Source organism: Pelecanus crispus, chromosome 8, assembly GCF_030463565.1.
Source record: "Pelecanus crispus isolate bPelCri1 chromosome 8, bPelCri1.pri, whole genome shotgun sequence".
NCBI lineage: Eukaryota > Metazoa > Chordata > Aves > Pelecaniformes > Pelecanidae > Pelecanus > Pelecanus crispus.
The window spans coordinates 26,129,112-26,148,751 of NC_134650.1; the positions used below are offsets into that span (position 1 = coordinate 26,129,112).

The 19,640-nt window shown below is 44.9% G+C and overlaps 1 protein-coding gene across 1 annotated transcript in view; it reads right to left on the minus strand.

The window, feature by feature from the left end:
* PLEKHG4 (pleckstrin homology and RhoGEF domain containing G4) overlaps positions 1-19,640 on the minus strand; it is a 100,442-nt gene that overhangs the window by 48,932 nt on the left and 31,870 nt on the right. Inside the window, 5 exon segments of the mRNA XM_075715714.1 lie at positions 499-585; positions 5,724-5,817; positions 7,034-7,157; positions 11,166-11,381; positions 16,581-18,735. Of these exon segments, the coding sequence (XP_075571829.1) occupies positions 499-585; positions 5,724-5,817; positions 7,034-7,157; positions 11,166-11,381; positions 16,581-18,735 (2,676 nt within the window).

Consider the following 19,640-nt stretch of genomic DNA (forward strand, 5'->3'; position numbering starts at 1 on the left):
AATCTTAGCCACTGACAGCAGCAGCTATGAGGAAGATATGCAAAATCCAAGAAGGCAACAAGTACCTTCAAAGGATGGTGTTCAGGATTTAGCCTAATGTGATCTCTTCCTGACCAAGGACTTCCACCCTTGTTAACAGGAGAACGTGAAAAGCATCTCTATTACTGTTAATTGGGCAGAGTTCCTCCATACAGCTATCTATGTTCCCAAATCCCCTGTGTCTTGAGGGCCCCAGCAGACTCACATAATTGAGGCACAAATGTCACCAATGGATTTGGCAATAAACACAGCACAAAAGAGATATGTTCAGCTCGTATAAACTTTACAACCCTATAAATACCACACCCATAAGAGACCACAACCATAAAATACAGAGAACAACTACAGAGATTTCATGTGAGAATAAACATACATCAGCAGACAGAGAACTTGCTGTTCAGAGTTAAGTAGAGGATATCAAGAGCTCCCCAGCAATCCCTACATGAATGGTTCCATTACCTGTCCTGCAGGTGGCTTCTCCATCCGAAAAGTCACATCTCTTTCAACCAGAAGCAGTACTCCATGAATACAGTGAGGATCCATGTCCTACAACAGAACAGAGCACAAATCCATTACCTATCTGTCTGGGATGCTAAGGAGAACATACCACACCAGGTTTCCACAAGAGGTTGCAATTTATCCTTCAAAGGCATTTATGAAGCCTGGAAGGCAGTCACCAGGTATAGGGAAGGCCATTCCACAGAGCACCAAGGCTATGTCCTTGTCCTGGTTTCGGCTGGGATAGAGTTAATTAACTCTATCCCAGCCGAAACCAGGACAGGCCTTAAGGTAGTTTGCTTCAGATCAACTAGTCCTGCAGTATTTAAGGAAGCAATGAAAGAGGTCAGGTCTTGGCTGTACTAAAAACAACCTCTGCCTCCTACACAGGGCAATGTGTTGGGGTGGGGGGCGGGGGGAGGGCAGGAAAGAACCATATTCAATGTCCAAGTTTTTTCTTGATAACTTTCCTGGTCACTTCTAACTGAAAGGAAGTTTTCTCCTCCACAGTGCCAAAAATGTCATTTTGTCTTTATTTACTGCCAACTCACAGTCAAGGACTTGTGTCCTGTTGCTACTGTTAAACCGACAAAAATTCCAAACACAAGGGACATCTGGCAGCTGTAGTTCAAACCCTGTGATCCAGGAGCAGCTCTCCAATTATAGAAGCACTCTACGGGGAAGTAAGAAACAGGCACAGAGTGTGACAGCAGGAAGAGGGAAACGTAGTAGAAAGATCCAGATCACGGAGACAGGGCCCACTAAATACATGATGCCTGGATTGGATAGCAAGAACAGTCATTTGAGTCGTCATTCCACATGGTAAATTCCCATCTAGATGTATCCTAGATGGTCTTTGCCTCTGCAAATATCTTGGTAACTGTGAAGCAACAAATCCTTTCCTGTATTGCTCAAGCTGCAAGGAACTTGCCGCACAGCAGGCCACAACAGCAAGGGAACCCTGTTTAAATAAATGGCTCCGGCAGTGTTTAAGGTTAAATATCCAACATGAATGGCAGAGCCAGAGTAGAGAGGCAAGTGAACCAGCAGAGACTGAGCCACCTAACCTGACACTGGACCCACTACAGCAATTAAGAAACAATGCCAACACAAGGAGACCCAATTCTGCAAGTGAAAGCAGCAGCAGAGATTCCAGAACAGAGGAAAAGACCTTTCTCTCATCCAGTCCTAAACCAGGATCCTTTTGAACTGGCAGGAAAAAAAGTCTAACTGAAACACCTCCCAAAACAGTGAGAGGTTTCTCAGCCTTCTCAAATCCCTTTCTCCAAAGCAAATTATTCACCCTTTCACTGTTATTTGAGCACTGATCAAGAGGCCAAAAACAATTTATTGCATAATTAGGCTGTATTAGGTAAATACTAAAGCTCACCTGAAGAGAGGATGGGGAGATATTACAGCTGTATCAGGAGGTCTGAATTTGTCTGCCAGAAAGTACTGAAGGGTGAAGACTAGCCACAGTTTCAAGACAGTTCATGGCACTAAAATTCTTTCACAACCCCTCTTCTACTCCAACAGTCATGAGATGCACAATCTGAGTGAGGGATAAAGGTAGTGACGGTGTAGCACGAGGTTACAACAACAGCCAAAACACTCACTTGCTTGTTCTGTTACTGCCAAAAATAGAGACTGAAAACTCATTCACAAATAAAGCTGTCAGGAGAGAAGTTCAGGGGTTTCCAATCCAAGAAGTAGTCATATTTCCAAAGAAATCAAGTGGGTTTCACCATTTTTTTTTCTTTAAACAGCTGAAGATAAGTCAGTCTCATCCAGCACTGATGGAGCAATCCAAGTGGACTATGGCAGTTTACAGGAGCGCCTCAGGAGACAGGCAGAGCTGGAAGCAGCAGGATGCTACTTGAGGAAGCTTTCCTGCGACTTTCTGCACAATCTCTTACCACCTTTGCTAACAAAAACAGTTATCTGGAAGCAAAGAACCAGAGTCCCACACATGCAAGCGAACTCACCTCCCAAAACAGGCACAGTGTGGACAGTGTAGAATAGATACGTATCAACAGGAGCTCAGAAAGCACCAGGGTAAATAACCCATCCTTTTATTATTATTCTTTAAAAAGAGAATTAGGTACTTTCTTCCATCTTTCTCAGACTGAAATTTCAAACAGTATTCTGGTTTCCTGACCCAAATGGAAGCCCATGGCCACACTTACCATCACTGGCACAGTTTGAAGCACAGGCTGCCAGGAATGGCTATGCAGATGGGACAGTCCTCAAATACCATGTTCAATCTCAAAGTGACCACTTCTACTGGAGTAGTAGGAGGTCCCTGGTCTTTAACATCAGACCAAGGTCCTCTGTACTTCTACAGTAACAGGGCATGTAAATATACCTCTTGAACAGAAAGGTTTGCACAGAAGTTTTCCGCTTTGAACTGCTACTCTATCTCTGTCTTCATAAACAGACTCTTCCCTTCCTAATCCAACACACAGATGCAGCAGATTAAAGGATTAAGCACTTGCACTGATACGCAAAATTCAAAAGAATCTCACTCTATAAAGACTCAAGCAGAGGGAAATCCCACAGATATCTGTTCATTGAAGGCCAGTGCACACATTCCACTGTCCATGCCCTGCCTGCTCACTGACCAAGGGATTGGCCCAGCACTACTGAGCAAAGTTCCTCTGAACAGGCCCCCCAGCACAGAGCTTACTGGTGACAATCTGTGACCAAACATCACAGCAGCATTTACTTCTGCAAAAATCCTTGCTCCAAAGCATCATTATGCAGCTTCCCACAGGAACAAGCATGATCTATTCTTGCAGCACATACACATACATTTCCCTTCACCTCCATACAGAGCTGCCAGAGTTCCTCCTTGCTCCTTCCTGAGTTAGCTCTGCTGCAGCACTTTACTCTGCCCCTGCTCCCTCTGCTCCCAGTGCCGTCTGCTGGGACAGAAGCATTTCCCAGCTACCCATATTCTAAAAAGGAAGGGGGAAGAAAGTCTTGTGGAATACAACTGCCCCCACCCTGAAGGCAGAGAGCATGAGAAGCTTTCACCAGTTTACTAGGTGACTCTAGACAGAGCAACTGACAGTCTCCCAGTGCTGTAGGGAAAGCTACCTGCAAGCACGAAAAGTTGTCTATTAGCACTTAAAAAGTCCATTCACACATTTATTCCAGAAAGGTGGAAGAGTGGAGTACGTATTTCCTCAGACTGACAGATCTTGACCCAGAAACCAGTGGGATCAGTGTCTTCCCTCCCCAGGCAGGTTCTCTACGGTTAACAGATCTGAGCACTGCAGCAGGAAGGGACTCTGCATTAGGTCATCCAACCTGTGCTTACCCACTGTGAAGCAGTGCTCCTCACTGCTCAAGAGGAAAAAATCCCTTCAGAATTGAACAAGCAACACTGGATCTCAACATTTAACAGATTCCACACATGCTATCACAGTAGTCTTTACAAAAGCCATGTAAATAAAAATCCTGTTGAAGTGGAGAGCAGAACAGCAGAGAAATGAGCTCCACAGACAGCCTGCCATAGATAAGAGACATAGTGAGATGCGTCAGGGATTTTAGAAAGGACCCCAAGGAGATGACCTGTTTTGTGACCTTACAGGCACAACATACAGTCTGTGCTTCTGTATCCACTGGCCAGCAAACCTTGCTCTGCTCTAGAGAGCCTAGCTTGCCTCACTGTAGTTCCAGTCAGTTTTCTGTATTTCTCTATACTTGTTTCAGAGCAGATGAGAGTACTGCTGTGGGATCACAGAGGTAAACGCTAAGCATCTCCAAAAGGCTCAGAGGAGCCAGGGGATTATTTCTGTGCTATAACCGGATGATGAGCTAGCTGAACAGGTCTTGTTTACAGAGTCTGCAGAACAGTCAGGGTAAGGACCAAAAAACCACAAGAAGAGTAATCAGCCTCTGTAAGTCACTGTTACCTGGAGCACACACTCAGCTCCAGCAATCTCTCTTGCAGTACATTAAATCCCAGTTAACTAACTGTTGCACCACCCTGATAACGAGGTGCTTGGAGCCAAACGGCCATCACAGCAGGATATTACAGACGCACTGCAAAAAGCTTTCCCCGACCCCTTTTCCAGAGGGTAGGAAAATTAAGGATAGAATGGATTTATTCCTGCCATGCCTGTATGAGACTGGGGACCCAAAAAGCACGTTGTGTCTCAACATGTTGCTGATTTCCAAATCACCCCACTAAGACAAAACCATGCAACCATGGGCAATGAAATGTTCAAAAGCTTCAGAAAGCCTACTGCCATGTGGGCACAGCATAAAAGAGAAGATAACTTGCTTGTTACCTCTGCAGAGCAGAGCAGGGTACCAGATTACTCCTTCACCACAGAGAATGAGCACACTGATAGAGCACAGCTCCACCCAGCCCAGGAAGCAGAAGGACAGACTTCTGACTCAGCCCCAACTTTCAGATGTGGCACTGGAGCACATAAACCACAGAGACACCAGCCTCATTAAAACATTGCCCTGTTCCAGTTTGCAGAGTTTGAGTCCTAAGAGACCTAAGCTCTGATTTAAAAGGAACAGCTGCTTAAACAAGATTAGTCATAGCTACAACCCAGCACCTCCTTGGCTTGCTAACAGCAGCAGATAGCTTCCATCTGGGAGCGGGGGCAACACAACCCACTTGCTTTCCAAGTGACTGATATGGAAGCCTTTGACCTGAAGCAATAGAGAGTTACAGCATGTCCGATTCCAATCATTCACTGACAGCCACATCAACAGCTGCACGTGCTCTTCCACCTGGCATGACAAGCAGTGTCCTTCCCTTCCCTCCACAGCAGGCAGAGGCTTCTCTTCCTCCCTTCTCTGTGGTGGGCAAAAATCCCTGCATATTTCACACAGCCTCTCCATGCAGGGTACAACATCTCCAAGCACAGTAATTCATGACTGTTTAGACTCGGGTACAGGCTGTTCTCAGCACAGAGACAGAAGCAAATTTGGAGGGGTGGGGAGGGGTGTTCTCCCCTAACTCAGACTGGCTTAGGTTTTTTGCTTTGTCTGCAGTCTGGCAAGTCCAGGTCATCTTCCTAAAACAGGGCTGGGTGCACAACTCCACCTCCCAAAGCCAACTGAAAACCAGGTGGCAGATGACACAAGCAGCAGATGGAGATGTAACATCCAACCAAGATGGCAAGCCAGCTAGTGTTCCTTTGCCCAAGCTCAAGGCTCACCTGCAATATGCTGAACGCCTTGAAGAGAGCAGGAACCGGTGAACAGCGACGAGCATCCACAAGAACAGTCAGACCCAAAGCCTGACATTCTGGTCTGCAAGGACAGAAAAAAAGACATCACGTTTGCCACCACTGAAAATCAGCAAGACTATGGAAACAGAACCTATAGTTACGACAGGGTGAAAAACCAGTACATTATGGCTCTGTAAGGACAGGAAACTAACTGGCCACCTTCTAACCAAAATATATACATGGAAACCACCACCTGGATTGCTTAGTTTTTACCTTTGCTATTTCCACCTGAACTTCCCATTTCTCCAATTCCCAGGATATATCTCACTGATGGCAAAAGTGCTGATACCCACTCTGGGTAATCCACACAGGAAAACCAGTCCTTTCTAATTGCGTTCAGGGACAAGCTTGGCCTTAGCCACACTGCTTCACAAGAACAGCCAGTCTGGATCAGACCCAAAGCCTATCTTGTCCAGAATCAGATTTGAAGGGAGAAGCATAAGAAAGCATGAGTAGCAGAAGCTTTCTCATGGGTTAAGGCTGCTCCCTTTATCAATGGGTTGAAGGCAAGTAAAAAAAAAGTAAAAAGTAAAAAAAAAGGAAAAAGGTTAAAAAAGGTTAAAAAAGGTAAAAAAAATTTAAAAATTTAAAAAAATTTAAAATTTAGAAAATTTAAAAAATAAAAAAAAAATCACTAACCAAGAGTTAGCTTTACCTCTTACTACTTTAATCATCTAAAAGTGAAATAAACTCTCAGCAGACACTGAGATGAGCTGGGGGGGAAGGTCTGTCATAGTGAAAGGAAGAGTAGTTGCAGCAAACTGCAGATTCCAAAAATAATTGTCAGCCAGACATCAAGGCAGATTTTCTCAACCCTTGCAGATCCTCCCTCCCTCTCAGCATGGAGGCTGGGACCTAAAAATGTCATGTCACAACACTGTATCACGGAGCTGCTGTGTGACTGCCCTATCAAAGCTCCCAAATCCCATTTTCTGAGCTAATGAAGGAGAACAAGAATGGCATGGATTCATGGCAATGCATGAAAACATTCAGTACATACCTAATTCTACCACACCATGTGCACAAGGCACATACAGAGTAGCCAAAGTGCTTACTGAGCACCAGTCAGTTCACCCTAGCAGGATATCCCCATCTGTACAGTTTTGAGACTGTCTGGACCAGGTTCCTAGGCCAATGAAGTCAACCCGTTCCACTCACTGCCTCAGCTTCCACCCCCCGGAAGGCAAAGCGGACACAGCAGCAGCTGTCCACACTGTCAGCCCAAGAGTGTCACAAACCTTGGGATGCTATGCAAGTACAGAAGAAGGCGTACAAGCTCAGTGGTATTGCAGTGGGGGTTTAACCAGGCTGTATTCCTTGTTGTTATTATGGCCACTGCACGTCCTGATTTATCTCTGGTACCTGTAAAAAGAGGGGAAAAAAGTCACACAAGGAAGTCAGAGCCTGGTTCCAGGTGTCTATGCCTCATATTCCCCTACTACCACCCCATCACCTTCCTGGAAATGCTCCACAGAACTCAATATAGCGTATGTTGCAGATTGCAGTAGGCTATAAACACACTTACAAAGTACCCAAATGCTGCCCAAGAGTGAAGTAGCTGAGAGCTCTGCTTGTCTTTCTCTCATGGTAGTGTTAAATTTGGACTGCTCTCTTCTACCCAAACACACATTCTCCATAAAATATGTCTGAAGTTGGCTAATGATTACCCAACCTGTGAGAAAAGCAAGAATCTCAAACTCAAGATAATCTCACCTCCACTTACATTACAATATTCACATTGCTGTCAGATGAGACAATGCAGACAGGTTTGCAGAACAAAATGCGCTACCTAATGAGACTGGGCACACACTACAGGCTGAGCCTAGCACTTAACCAGACATCTCCTCCTGGGAGCAAAGCCCTGGAGCAGGAGCCTGGAGCTCCTCCTCAGAGGCTGCAGAGCTGACAGCCCAGGAGCACACTCTCACCTGCCTGCAGCAGTGACAAGGGTAGAGTTGGTGCCAGGCTTTCGTTAGTTTCAGGGCTGGCTCAGTGCCTAGGGAATAGATAAGGCACAGTATGAGCAACACAGCTGAGTTGTCATATGTTGAGGAAGGAGAAGACCCTCTGCTTCAGTTAGCTGTGACAACAGTTCTCTGCCCCACACTTTCCAAAAGCCTAAAGACACAGCTTATCACAGGAACCAAGCCTGCTCTGTGAGCTCCCAAAACTAAATGATAGTCTGGCTTTGGGCTTTAGCCACAATGCACACCAAGAACTATGAAGACAAGGACATAACAGTGCCATTTCTGGAATTATGTCCAGCCTCTTCTCCAGATGCAAAGGAGAGGTAAAGAGCAGGCAGACACACCACTTCAGAGACCCAGAGCTGCCATTCAAAAGTAGGCAGTACCTGTGGAGTGAAAGCTTGTTCAAGCGACCAGTGACCAGCGCCTGTACTCACCAATGTGACCAGGAAGGTAAGTGATTTGGAGAACAGTAGGGACTACACCTCTATTGTGTGAAAAGTAATTCACAAGAACAGGAGCCATTTCCTGTCATACAAACGGGGGGGGGGGGGGGGGGGGGGGGGGGATGGGGGGGGTTGGGACTCCCAAGCACAAGACAAAACCAGAGGCTTAGAGAAAGCTATGTCTGTCTCTTCTGAACTTTATTGCTACCACAGGAGACACTGTCCTGGACCACCCCTCTCCCCATCTCAGGGGACAAGCATGTGAGCTGACAGGTAAAACAGATACAGATGGACAGCCCCAAGCACAGAAAACCGCCCTGGTGTGACCTCAGTCTGTCACTAGGACATGACTTGAGTGAGAGCCATAGACACAGATGGTCATCATTTAGAAGCAGGGCTTTCTTCCTCCCAGGGACCAGAACTGTGACACAGGCTTTCTCCTGCTAACAGCAGGGACAAAATCTTTCATCATCTGCGTGATTCAGGAGGAGTTTTCTTACTCCTGAAATACTGTATTCTGGACACTGTAAAATCAAAGAGCTGGAGAAAAATTAGAAAAAGCTTATTAATATACCTTGTTTCATAAGCTAAGGGGATCATCAGAAAATTAAAAAAAAAAAAAAAAAAAAAGGCAAAGCACTCGGTTACTGGAAAAATGGCTCGATAACCAGGCTCAGTAAAAACTTTCTTACTCTGAAGCAACATCTTTTGTCCATCAGGGAGGCTGGGCATCACCAGAACTTGATTAAACCTTGAATTTCCATAAAGGAGCCTGGGAATTGTCTGACCAGGTCAAAAAAGCAACCACAGCCACCAGGGCTAGGTCTCCAACAGTGGCATAACCAGATGATTCAAGAGCAGAATGCAGAATTGAAACTCTCCTGAAAGGAAAATTCCTTCCTAACTCCATCAGCTACTAGTTTATTAATTAGCTCTTATTCATTATAAAAGTTATTCTTTCTAATGTAATTCTTATATCATTACCAATGTCTAACATAAAGCATTTAACTGAGTGGTGAGTGCATTCCCTCAGGTGTGAGGATTGCCCACTGAAATCCAAAAGGAGACACGTGAGAGATGTCAGTCAAATCTGATACTGCTTCTAGAGAAAACACGATTCCTCCCTTAAATGAAAATGCCCTTGGAAGTGGTATCAAACCCAAACCTTGTTTCTTCAATGCATTTCAAGGGCACATCCCTTCATCCCATATTCAAATGCATTTGCCTCGTTTAACAGCTGTACATTATGATAGGAATCTGCGACAGAGGAAACAACTAGAGCATTAGATCACACAGTCAGGCTTCTACAATAGCAGCTTCTCTTCTACTATGAGTCTAAAGACCCCCTCTCAAACCCTGTAATTTTTTGGCTGTTGTACACACCTTAAGACATCCAACCTGATCAGCATGTCAGAAGATTAGAAATCCTCCTTTGGAATTCGTTCTTAACAGTTTACCTACCAATGCAAAGTATGTTTGAATGTACCATAACTCTGCCCTGTACTTGGTTTCTCATTTCACCTTTTTCCAGAAGACTAGAAGTCTTATTGCCCTTTCCTTCCTGCACAAAGGTGTTTCCACCTCATTCTCAATCATCTTATGAGATAAACAACCTTCCAGTCTCTTGCCAGGTGACATCCAATTCAGTTACAAGAAAGGGCTGTCACCCTTTTCTGCACCACCTCCAATATTCACCATTTCCTTTTAGAACAAAGGCATCAGAACAGCCCAAACTATTTGAGAGGCATCACCAATAAGTACACAGAAGTAAAAATCACTTTCTTAACCTGGCTGGTCATCCCCTCTCCTTAGATGTGTAAACATCTAAGGTCAAAATTGGTCTTGCATCCCCAGCACTGGTGGGAAATCACTGTGCTGCCTTTCTGGTCTCCCTCCCAATTTCTCCATGCTGCATAGGTCCGCCTGAACTCTTCTCTGCTCTCTGGACAACTGCTGACTCATACGTGTCTCCTGAGCTGATCGAATGTAGCTATCTTCCTGCCCCACACTGGACAACCCCTCTCACTGGCTGTGGAAGGAAGCAAGCCCACAGGGGCTGCTTACGCAGACACTGCCACACAGCTGTTTTGCACTGGAGAGGTAGATCTCAATTCCTCTGCTTTACTTCATATTTGGTTAAACACAAAGACCTCTTGTGTGGGCCCTGTGCACCAAGCAATCCCTGCCTGATCTGTCCAACAGCCTTGGTTTTGTTTACCACTCTGCCAATATTTGTCCCATGCAGAAGTTTTATCTGCAGCAGTTTGATACTTGCCACCATATCAGATGCAAACACTGAATAACATTTGACCTACAACTGATCTCGGCAGAACAATTCTGGGAAGTCCTCCCTTGATAGTTTTGTCATCTGCTATTTAGCTATGCTATCGTTCATCCCACATGTTGCTCATCCACACTTCATTGGGATATTCCTTTCAACACTATGTGTCATGAAATCAAATATTTTCTAAAAGCCTATTATATCTAGGCAGCTACATTTAATCAACCAAACTTCTAATTAGCAAGAATAAAACTGGTTTTACAAGAGCACTGCCAAATAGCATCTTCTACACTCCTATCCTTTAATTATCTACCAAGTGAATCAAGTTCCTATTGTTTTGACGAGGTCTGATGTCAGGCCCACCAGCCCATCATTAGCTGCACCCTCACTCTTCTCTTTTTGAACTACTGGTATGAGCCCACAGATTTGGCATTTCTGACTCATACGCGCTTGGTTAACATTCTGAGACTCCTGGGAGCAAGTTAACATTACTTTCATGAGAGGGAAGTTCTACTTCCTGTCCTTCCCATCCAGAAACTTTAGAGGATGAAATAAATGGAATTGGAGGTGAAAGAAATGGAATTGGTACCAGTCTGCAGTGCTGCAAACACAGGCTCATCTCCCTTGCCCTCCTACAAACCACGCTTCCCAGACACATTCTGGCTCAGCTACTTACCAGGCAGGCAGGCAACTCCGCTCCTGAGCACTTCTGGGTTCACATCCTTGATTATGGTAGGTGCAGACCGACCACCCCAGGCAGTCCCAGAAGCCGGGGACGTTGGGGGAGTAACAGCTGTTGAGGTTTCCTCCAGGGCACTGACTTTACTCACTGGTTTCAACACATCTGTGCCAGTTGCTTCTTTCCTCGTCTCTGCCCCTTCTGACACCATCCCTATAAGACAAGCAGCAGTCACAAGCTAGAGCAGAGCTCCACCCAAAAGGTCCCAGGTAAGTCCCAGACTGGGGAGGGATGTACCCCCAGCCCCAGCACTCTGCAGCTCCTCCAGTCTTTGTGCCAGTAGCATGCATGTTCCAAAACTGGTTATAACATTATTAATTACTACTGTAATTCTAAAAAAATAAACCAATTTATTGTGAAGTTTGCAAGTTACAAAAACTCAATTCAGATCAGGATTACTGTAGTCAAAGTCATTTTTAAAGGTAACATATCGAGCAGTACATGTCTGCTCACAGCCTGAAAGTCTGGCACGGTGCAAGTCCCTGGCTAAGCTCCAGAAGCTTGAGCATGCTGAAGTGATAAACCAGCTTCTGACAGGGAGAGCTGCTCCATCAGAGCAGAATTACTCCCCCAGCACCACTTTCAGATTCGTTCCTGAAAATATGAAGTCAACTCGAGGCTGACAAATCAGCGGGAAATTAGCCAGAGACCTTGTTCTGCTCATCCAGACTTTTTTAATTAACAGTTAATGTGAAAGTCAGAAACCTATTTTAAAACCCTGAAGAACAGGATGATTACACCAATCAGCTCTGTTTGAGAACAGGAAGAAAATGCTTCCTTTCCCCAGCACCTCAGCTCTAAAGTACAAATTATCAGACTCAGTTAATTCTAAAATTAAATATATTAGCTACTACATGGAAACTAATGCTAGTTTTATCAAGTTTCAATTTTCATGTAAAAATAGCTGGAGAGAAGAAAAAAGAAATATACCTACTGTGTAAGGAGTATTATTCCCCATTTCCCAACATTGTAAGAATTAGAAGCCAATACATCTTTAACAACATGTCTTTAGCATCCTAAGCACACAGCTAGACTATCCCACTGTTTGATAGAAAGATATACTAAAGAAAAGGCTATACTTTGCTGCAAATCCTAATACTTCAGTATCTACCAACAAAAACCCAACCTCTCTTTAGGAAAATAAAAGAGTGGAGTATTTATTTGCTTGCTATGAAGTCAGACGTTTTAATTGCTATTTAAAATTGACTTCAACCATCCTACCTTCCTGCTGCATCAACAATGCTGACACTTGACTCAGTTTATTTACTAACAGATTCCAATGCTTCATTAAAGAGCAGGACCAGGAACAAAGCAGTCCTTGAAGTGGCTTTCAATACCAGTTTTGGCAGTGAAGGAGATTTACAGGTTGAGGCTCAGCCCAAACTGCTTTCAAAATTGCTAAAGTGGGCGAGAGAAGCACCCTGAGCAGCGTGGCTCACTGCGCAAAATTATCCAACAGTAAGGGGAAACTAGGAGGGGCTCCAGAGCTCTGCACCATCAAGGCCATGACGGAACAGCTGCTCATTACTCTTTGGTAATACCCCTCTTGAGGGAGCAGCCCTGGGACCCAGCTTGGCATCTGCTGCATTTGACCATGTAAGCTGCTGCAATGGCTTCAGGGCTCTGCACAGTTCTGGGACGCATCAGAGCTCAGTTCTGTTCCTAGTACCTCAGCCTCCACTTTCCAGTGACGCAAGAGGTCATTCACTTTGGACACCACTGCTAGATCTTCCTGAAGCAGCATTTTAGAGGGGCGCTGATCTCCCATAGATGAGGTGTCATGAAGATCACAGAGTCATGTAAGTCATGCCTCAAAGGTTTCACATTAAAGGCTGACAGACTTTCTAGGAGGACAGAGAATCATAGAATCATCTTCTCAAGGAGCTGTTAAGGCCTGGCAATAAGCAGAACCACACAGTTTGTAGTAAAGGAATCTGCATTAAATGAAGAAAGCCTGCAAAGAGGACCAACAGGTGGCATTTAAAGAAGACAAGAAAGGGAACCTAGCTATATTGAAGGGCAAGAGAAAGACCTAAATGCACATGGCAGCCCTGCCTTGGATATCTCTTAGGAATGAGGTAGCAGCTCCTGAAAGCTAGAAGAGAGAAGCATTTCGCTCAGCCCACCAGACACGGTCCTGGTACTAGGGCTTTTCAGGCCCAGGGAAACCTCACTGGAGTTGTGCAGCCTCCAGACTATGTACATCTTGCCCAACCAAACCTCTTCCCTAAGCTTCTCAGGCTCAGTTCAGATCTGCAGACCCCACCTCCCTCTGAACAGGCCCAAGCACACTGTTTGCTATTTGCAATCTGGGGTGGAGGCACTTACTAAAGCGGAAATTGTAGAATGCGGAGGATTACATCAAAAAGCAAATTGAGAACTGGGACATCTGAATTTGCCATGTTTGCAGGTTCCACCTTTCCCCAAGGTTAAGGAAGTGGTAGAGGAGGATTTGCTTGTGTGCATTTCAAAGAGACATTAGCATTTTTCCTGCAAACTGCCCCAGCACCAGTATCATCTATGCTAACTTCACGTATTAAAAGGGAGCGGGAACAGAACACCCTAACAGGTGCTGCTGAATATGCCCCAGTGTGGCTTTTCAGCCAATTTCTTGAATATCAAGGTATGTCCCACCCCCCAAAATATAGGAATTCTTTCCAGAGCTGCAAAGTTTCAAAATTCACTTTCACTTAAAGTCAGTCATTAGGGAAAAAGAGCAGTCAGATTTCCTGTGAATGGAACCAGTGTAAATTTTAAGCCACCAACTCAAACCAGCTCACATTTGACTCAAAATCTTTCTAAGTTAGATCATATTTGTGCAGAAAATAAGCTCAGTTTGTGACTGGGAGTGGGAGGAAGGCGAGAGAGTTAAGGGACAAGGAAAAATCTGCAGACACAGCAAACTCAGATACCCCAGTTCTGAATGTGTATTTTGATATAATCTACAATGTCTGCTGTAACAAGAAAGCTCCTCCACCTCCCATACAGCAAATCGTGTGTCCGCAAACTACTATCGAGGTGTGAACGGTAGATCTGAATTGGCCCAGTAAAGCTTAAGCTTTGTTGTTATTTATAGTTTAGGCAAGATACCCACAGTTTCCAGTCATAGTAACAAAATGACCCCAACAAGAGACAGTTACAGAGAATTTAACTTGCCTACAGACTGACTGGCTGGAAGAGAAAGTCCATTTGCAGGACATTTTCTTCACTTTGTAATCTCTGAATTATCTTATTATTATGTCTCTGGGGGTTTAATGGGGCTAGATAAGGGTATGGCTTGTTTGGATCTCAAAGCAATCAAATGTAATTGAACGGATTAAGCTTATTACAGTTCCAGCTATAGTGTTTAAGAAATACTCCCGGCATTAACAGATATTTGAGCTGTCCTATGCCTTAAAGAGTTTAGTTTGTCTATTCGGGGCGTTTTCTGGTGATTTAGGTGTTTCTTTTGCTTTTTTTTTTTTTTTTTTTTTTTTAACTGCAATGCCAAAGTTTAACATCATCAGAATTGGGCCACAAATATGTCACTTATTTCAGCCAAATCCCCAGAAACATTTAAATTGTCTTTCATTAAAACCAAGCTCCACACATACCCCAGAAGGGTCTGTCATTGCTGACATGTGCAGCAGTGGCCAAGACTTGTCCTGTGGAGCAATGAGAACATCACACTTATCTCATACATGAGCTGGACCTGGCTAATTTCAGACAGAAGAGATGGGAACACCAAACAAGCAGCCACTGAGTCCTAAGTGTACACCCAGCACTCAACACAGCCTAGGTTTTCTGAGGTCCAGTCCTGTGCAAACATGAAGTCAAGCCAGGTTCAGCTTGGTCAGGGGAACAGATACCCACCACATGGTTATTTACTGGCATACATCCCCCAAGAGCTACAGATAGGCAGAAGGTGACCTCTTTTTTTTTCCTGCTCATGGTGGTAGTGCTCAGAGAGATGCCCACTTCAGAAAGAGAAATTTTTGAGCTGACCCCTCCATTACACAGAAGATAAATGCTTGTCACTCTAAAAGTATCAGAAATGCCTGGCAACCATGGGCTTGCCTAATTATGGAATTAAAATATTTTGGTGCAGGTGTTAATGAAATTTCATTTTAATCAATGGATACTTTAGCTCCATTAGCAGGTCACAGTAAGGCATCAGGTAAAATGTGACTTTTGGACACTTGAGAAAGTAGCTGTGTTTGCAGCCAAATGGAGTAGGTGCTGCCATGGTGACGTAGGCTCTTATCCACACAATTTAGGACTAGTGCAAACATTACACTGGCAGCCCGTCCCAAGATGACCAGCTCTCAACCTGTTCCTCCACAGGGTCAGACATGCTTTACAATGTAGGTCTGTACCTCTGACCCTTTCAAGAGCCCTCACTCTAATATTTCAAGCCGGGTAATTTTCCTAGCCAGGGGTCTCGGGGAATGAGAGCTGTTGAACTGGAATGGCACGTTTCACCCGCCCCCGCCAAACACACACACTTCTCTATGTGATCTGCATATCTAGCTACAGCTTTTCAGACTCAGCAGAGCTAGGCAAAGCCAACATCATGTCTGTGCAGTTACACACTGCCTGCCTACAGTCTGCTGCAAAAGGCAGAGAGATTGCCTGTTCAATTCCTTCTGAAGGAGCACAGCTCCAGCACAGGAACCCAGGCATCAAGAAGTCTGGGCAATACCTGCTTGAGCACATCATTTGAGGTGAAGTTAGATGCTTAATTTCTCTGTGCTCTCCCACTCAAGTTAAACAGCTCCTACTTGAAACACAGCCAAGCTGAAGAAAGCATGCTGGAGGGGAAGGGAGGGAAGAGAGGGGGAATCCCTCAACTCTGCAGTTTGCTTGTTAAATCAGTTACCGGCACACACATTTGTTGATCTTCAGGTCATGTTACACAGCTAGTATTTTACTGTGGCATCCACTGCTGCTTCCTCTTGCCACAACTATCTTCCTAAAGCCAATTTTTAACTATGAGAGACTTGTACAGTTAGACATTCTCTTCTCATGCATTCCTACTGCATGCATCCATAATGTGCAGATGATGAATGTAATGGGTGGAGGTCACCAGTGATCAGATTAACTGAAATTAAAAATATCTTAAACTGGAACTTTGTTCTGTACCAATGTAAATTTACAAAGAACTTGTTTAATACAAAATACCTACAATAAACCCACCTGTGAAGAGAAAGCTAATTTCAAGCCACAAAAATGACAACTTAATCACTTTCCTGTAGTTTGTGCTATTACCCCAAAGACTCCCAGCAGACATACTTCTCAGTGGTACCTCTTGAGGACTTTGCTTTTGATCCATGTTATCAAACGGATAAACACACAAACAACCAGTTGCTGTACCTTTAGGAGATGATGCCCCAGACATTGCCTCTTGGTGGGAGTGCAGAGTGGTGGGCTCTGTATGCCCCTCAGCAGGTCCTGAGGACAGTGGTCCAACCTCCAGTTCCTCTTCAATGGATTCCAGTGTTTTTAAGGCTACAGTCTTTGAATTTTCCCCATAAGAAAAACTTCCCTGGTTCTCCTCCCCTCCCTGCAAGTCCTGTCCTGCAACACACTCTGGGTTCAACACAGAGTTCTCTTCACTTCTACAGCCCTGGTTTTCTGCCCCTCTTTGTGGTTCCTCACACCTCTCTCCAGATCTCTGGGTTCTGAATTGACTTGAGCCTTCTGCTTGTGCATCAGGGCCCATCAAAGCGTCACTGTTATTTAATCGTTCTGCCGTCTGATCTCCCTCTGCTGACAGAGCAGTTTGGAGTAGTGTGGCTTCTTCAGCTTTCTTATGCTGACATGCAGAGACCTCTTGCTCTTCACCATCTGTAGGAGGCTTGACAGAATGGTGACTATGACTAGTCTGATTCTCATTTACAGTCAATATTTGTTCAATCTCTTTGACTTCCTCAGGGCTGTCCCTTTTTCCCAGCTTGAATTCATCTACTTCTCCTTGGTTCTGTTCTGGAGGATTTAATGGAGGGCTAAGATTTGCTTCCTGATCGCTGCAGCAAGCATCAATTGCTCCTACATCTGCCATGTTCCCTGAAGGAGAGCCTCCCTCCACACCTACATCTGAACTCTCAGGCATGATAAGCAATGTACCAGCCTGGACAGGCATAACACTTTTACTGACACTCTGGCAAGAAACATCAGAACCTTCCTTCAGTGTGCAATGTGGTCCTGAAGGTCCCAGGACAGACACAGAAGAGGGATCCATATGTGTCACCTCATTTTGACCCTCAGTCAGTGGTTCTCCATGTCCTCTCAATATCAACTCCTCTTTAGCAGGAACAGCAGCAGCATCTAGAATTGTTTCTGAGCTCTGCTCTGATGTTTCAACACCAGGATTTCCACTAAGACCATCGTTTTCTCCTTCCACATTTCCAGGACCACCAGGCATTTGTGCTTTGCAGTTGACACCATCACCAGCACACATGTCGCTGTAGCTGCACAGTGCATATCGCCAGTCGATTGAGTGTTCACTGTGGGTCTCCTGCTCTGCAGATGAATCTTCTGCACTGCAGGCAGGAGACTCAGCTACAGGAAAGCTATTCCCCATGTTTCCAGGATGACCTGATGCCAGCTGACTTTCTGAAGACAGCTCTCCATGTGCCATCGTTTTTTTGCTTTCCAACGGAATTACATTCTTGAGAACTTCTGTGGAAGAAGTCCTCAGAGTGTCCATTTGACAGTGCTCCTTCTGCATAAGTGCCGACTGAATTAAGTTCTTGGAGTAGATACTGTCTTGAATGACAATAAACCTGTGCTTGCCTTTAGACGCATTCACTCGTGTCCTGGGCTGAGTTAGATAATTTAAAGCTAGCGATTGGGTTAAAGAGCCTGTTGGTGGCCCAAACCTGGGCAGTGAAACTTCTGTCAGCTCAACGTACTCCCCTTCAAGGTCACTTTTCAAGTTCTCTTGAGGCACTGGACTTGTACACACACCACTGACAAGAGCTTCACTCAGCTGCAGAGCTGTGCTGCTAATAACCAGGTTGTCTCGATTTGGACTTTGTTCCTGTAGATACTGAGATCCTAGGTCTGGTGAACTGCACTCAGCATGGTCCATGGGGAGGCACAAAATTGAAGGTTCCTCTGTTATTTCGGGAGAGATGACAGTGTTTTCAATTAGTTTTGGTTTATTTATAAATTCAGGATTAACCACTTTATCCCAGGGGACACGAAATATTTTATCATCAGTGGTTAGTAAACAATTTTCCAGTGCTATACCCATCCGCTCTCCATTGACAGTACTCAACCATTCCAGAGTGAAAATAGAGGTATAGGAAACTTCTGGAATCACAACTTCCTCTACGTTATGCTTGTCTTTTGCCAAACATTTCAGTACAATTCGTGGAGACTTCCTGAGATAGGGGACCACTTGCAGGTAGAAGTCACCAGGCTTCAAGATTCGCCAGTCAATGGAAGCCAGCTGGACTACAATCTTCTCGTGAATACACAGGGGCCAGCCCTCATGGCGAAACAGCAAGCCGCAGTACTGAACCTATGGAGAAAAGAGAAAGTGTTTTCAGCATCAGGAACAGATCTCAGCTCAAGCTTTTGGACAGGAGAGATCGATGCTTCTCTTTCACAGCTGTAGCAATAGAACAGTTGAATTTAGGGTCTTTGGTTATTAGTGTAGGGAAGTTTTCCATGCTGAGGTCTTCTCTTTACAAAGCAGAAACAAGAAAAGCTACTAACACAAATCACCAGCATCTCAGGATCTGAATATGAACCAACCAGCTGACAGAAGTGTCAGCCCTGTTTTAAAGCTGGGTCAGCACAGACAGGGAGAGATCTAAGCCCCAGAACTCCAGAGTGGAGAAATCAGTAGTTCTCACCTCCCAGTGCTCAAGCCAGGAGACCCTGTCTCTACCTCATTTCTGACTCATTAGGACCAACTGCACTGACTAAGAAAGAGAAAATTCAGACCATACAGCACCCCTAACCAAGTGCCATTTGAAAAACGCAGGCAGACAGCAGTCTGTATACAACACATGGACAAAACCCACTGTCCTCAACTAGAGACCATCCACAGCCTTAACAGAGAAGGTGGCCGAATACTGCACATCATTTCCAGAGCATCCACAGTGAGCTCTAGGTTGTACCAGGTACACTCAGTACCAACCTGCCAGAAGGAGGTTGTAGATGCAGAAACCTCATTGCACAGGATACCACTAGTCAGCCTGGCACCACAAAATGTCTTTTGTCTGGTGAAGCAGTGTTGGATCTTTAGACTGAGGTCTGCTGGAAGGAAGGTAATGAAGAGCTTTGCTGATGAGGGAAGGCAGAATAAAATGCCAAGGTCTGTCTGAGGACTTGTTTTTATTCCCTAGTGTGCTCTGCTGGAGTATGCAGCATGTCCCATCTAATTTTGGCTAAGCCAAATTGAGGAGTATGGAGCCAGGT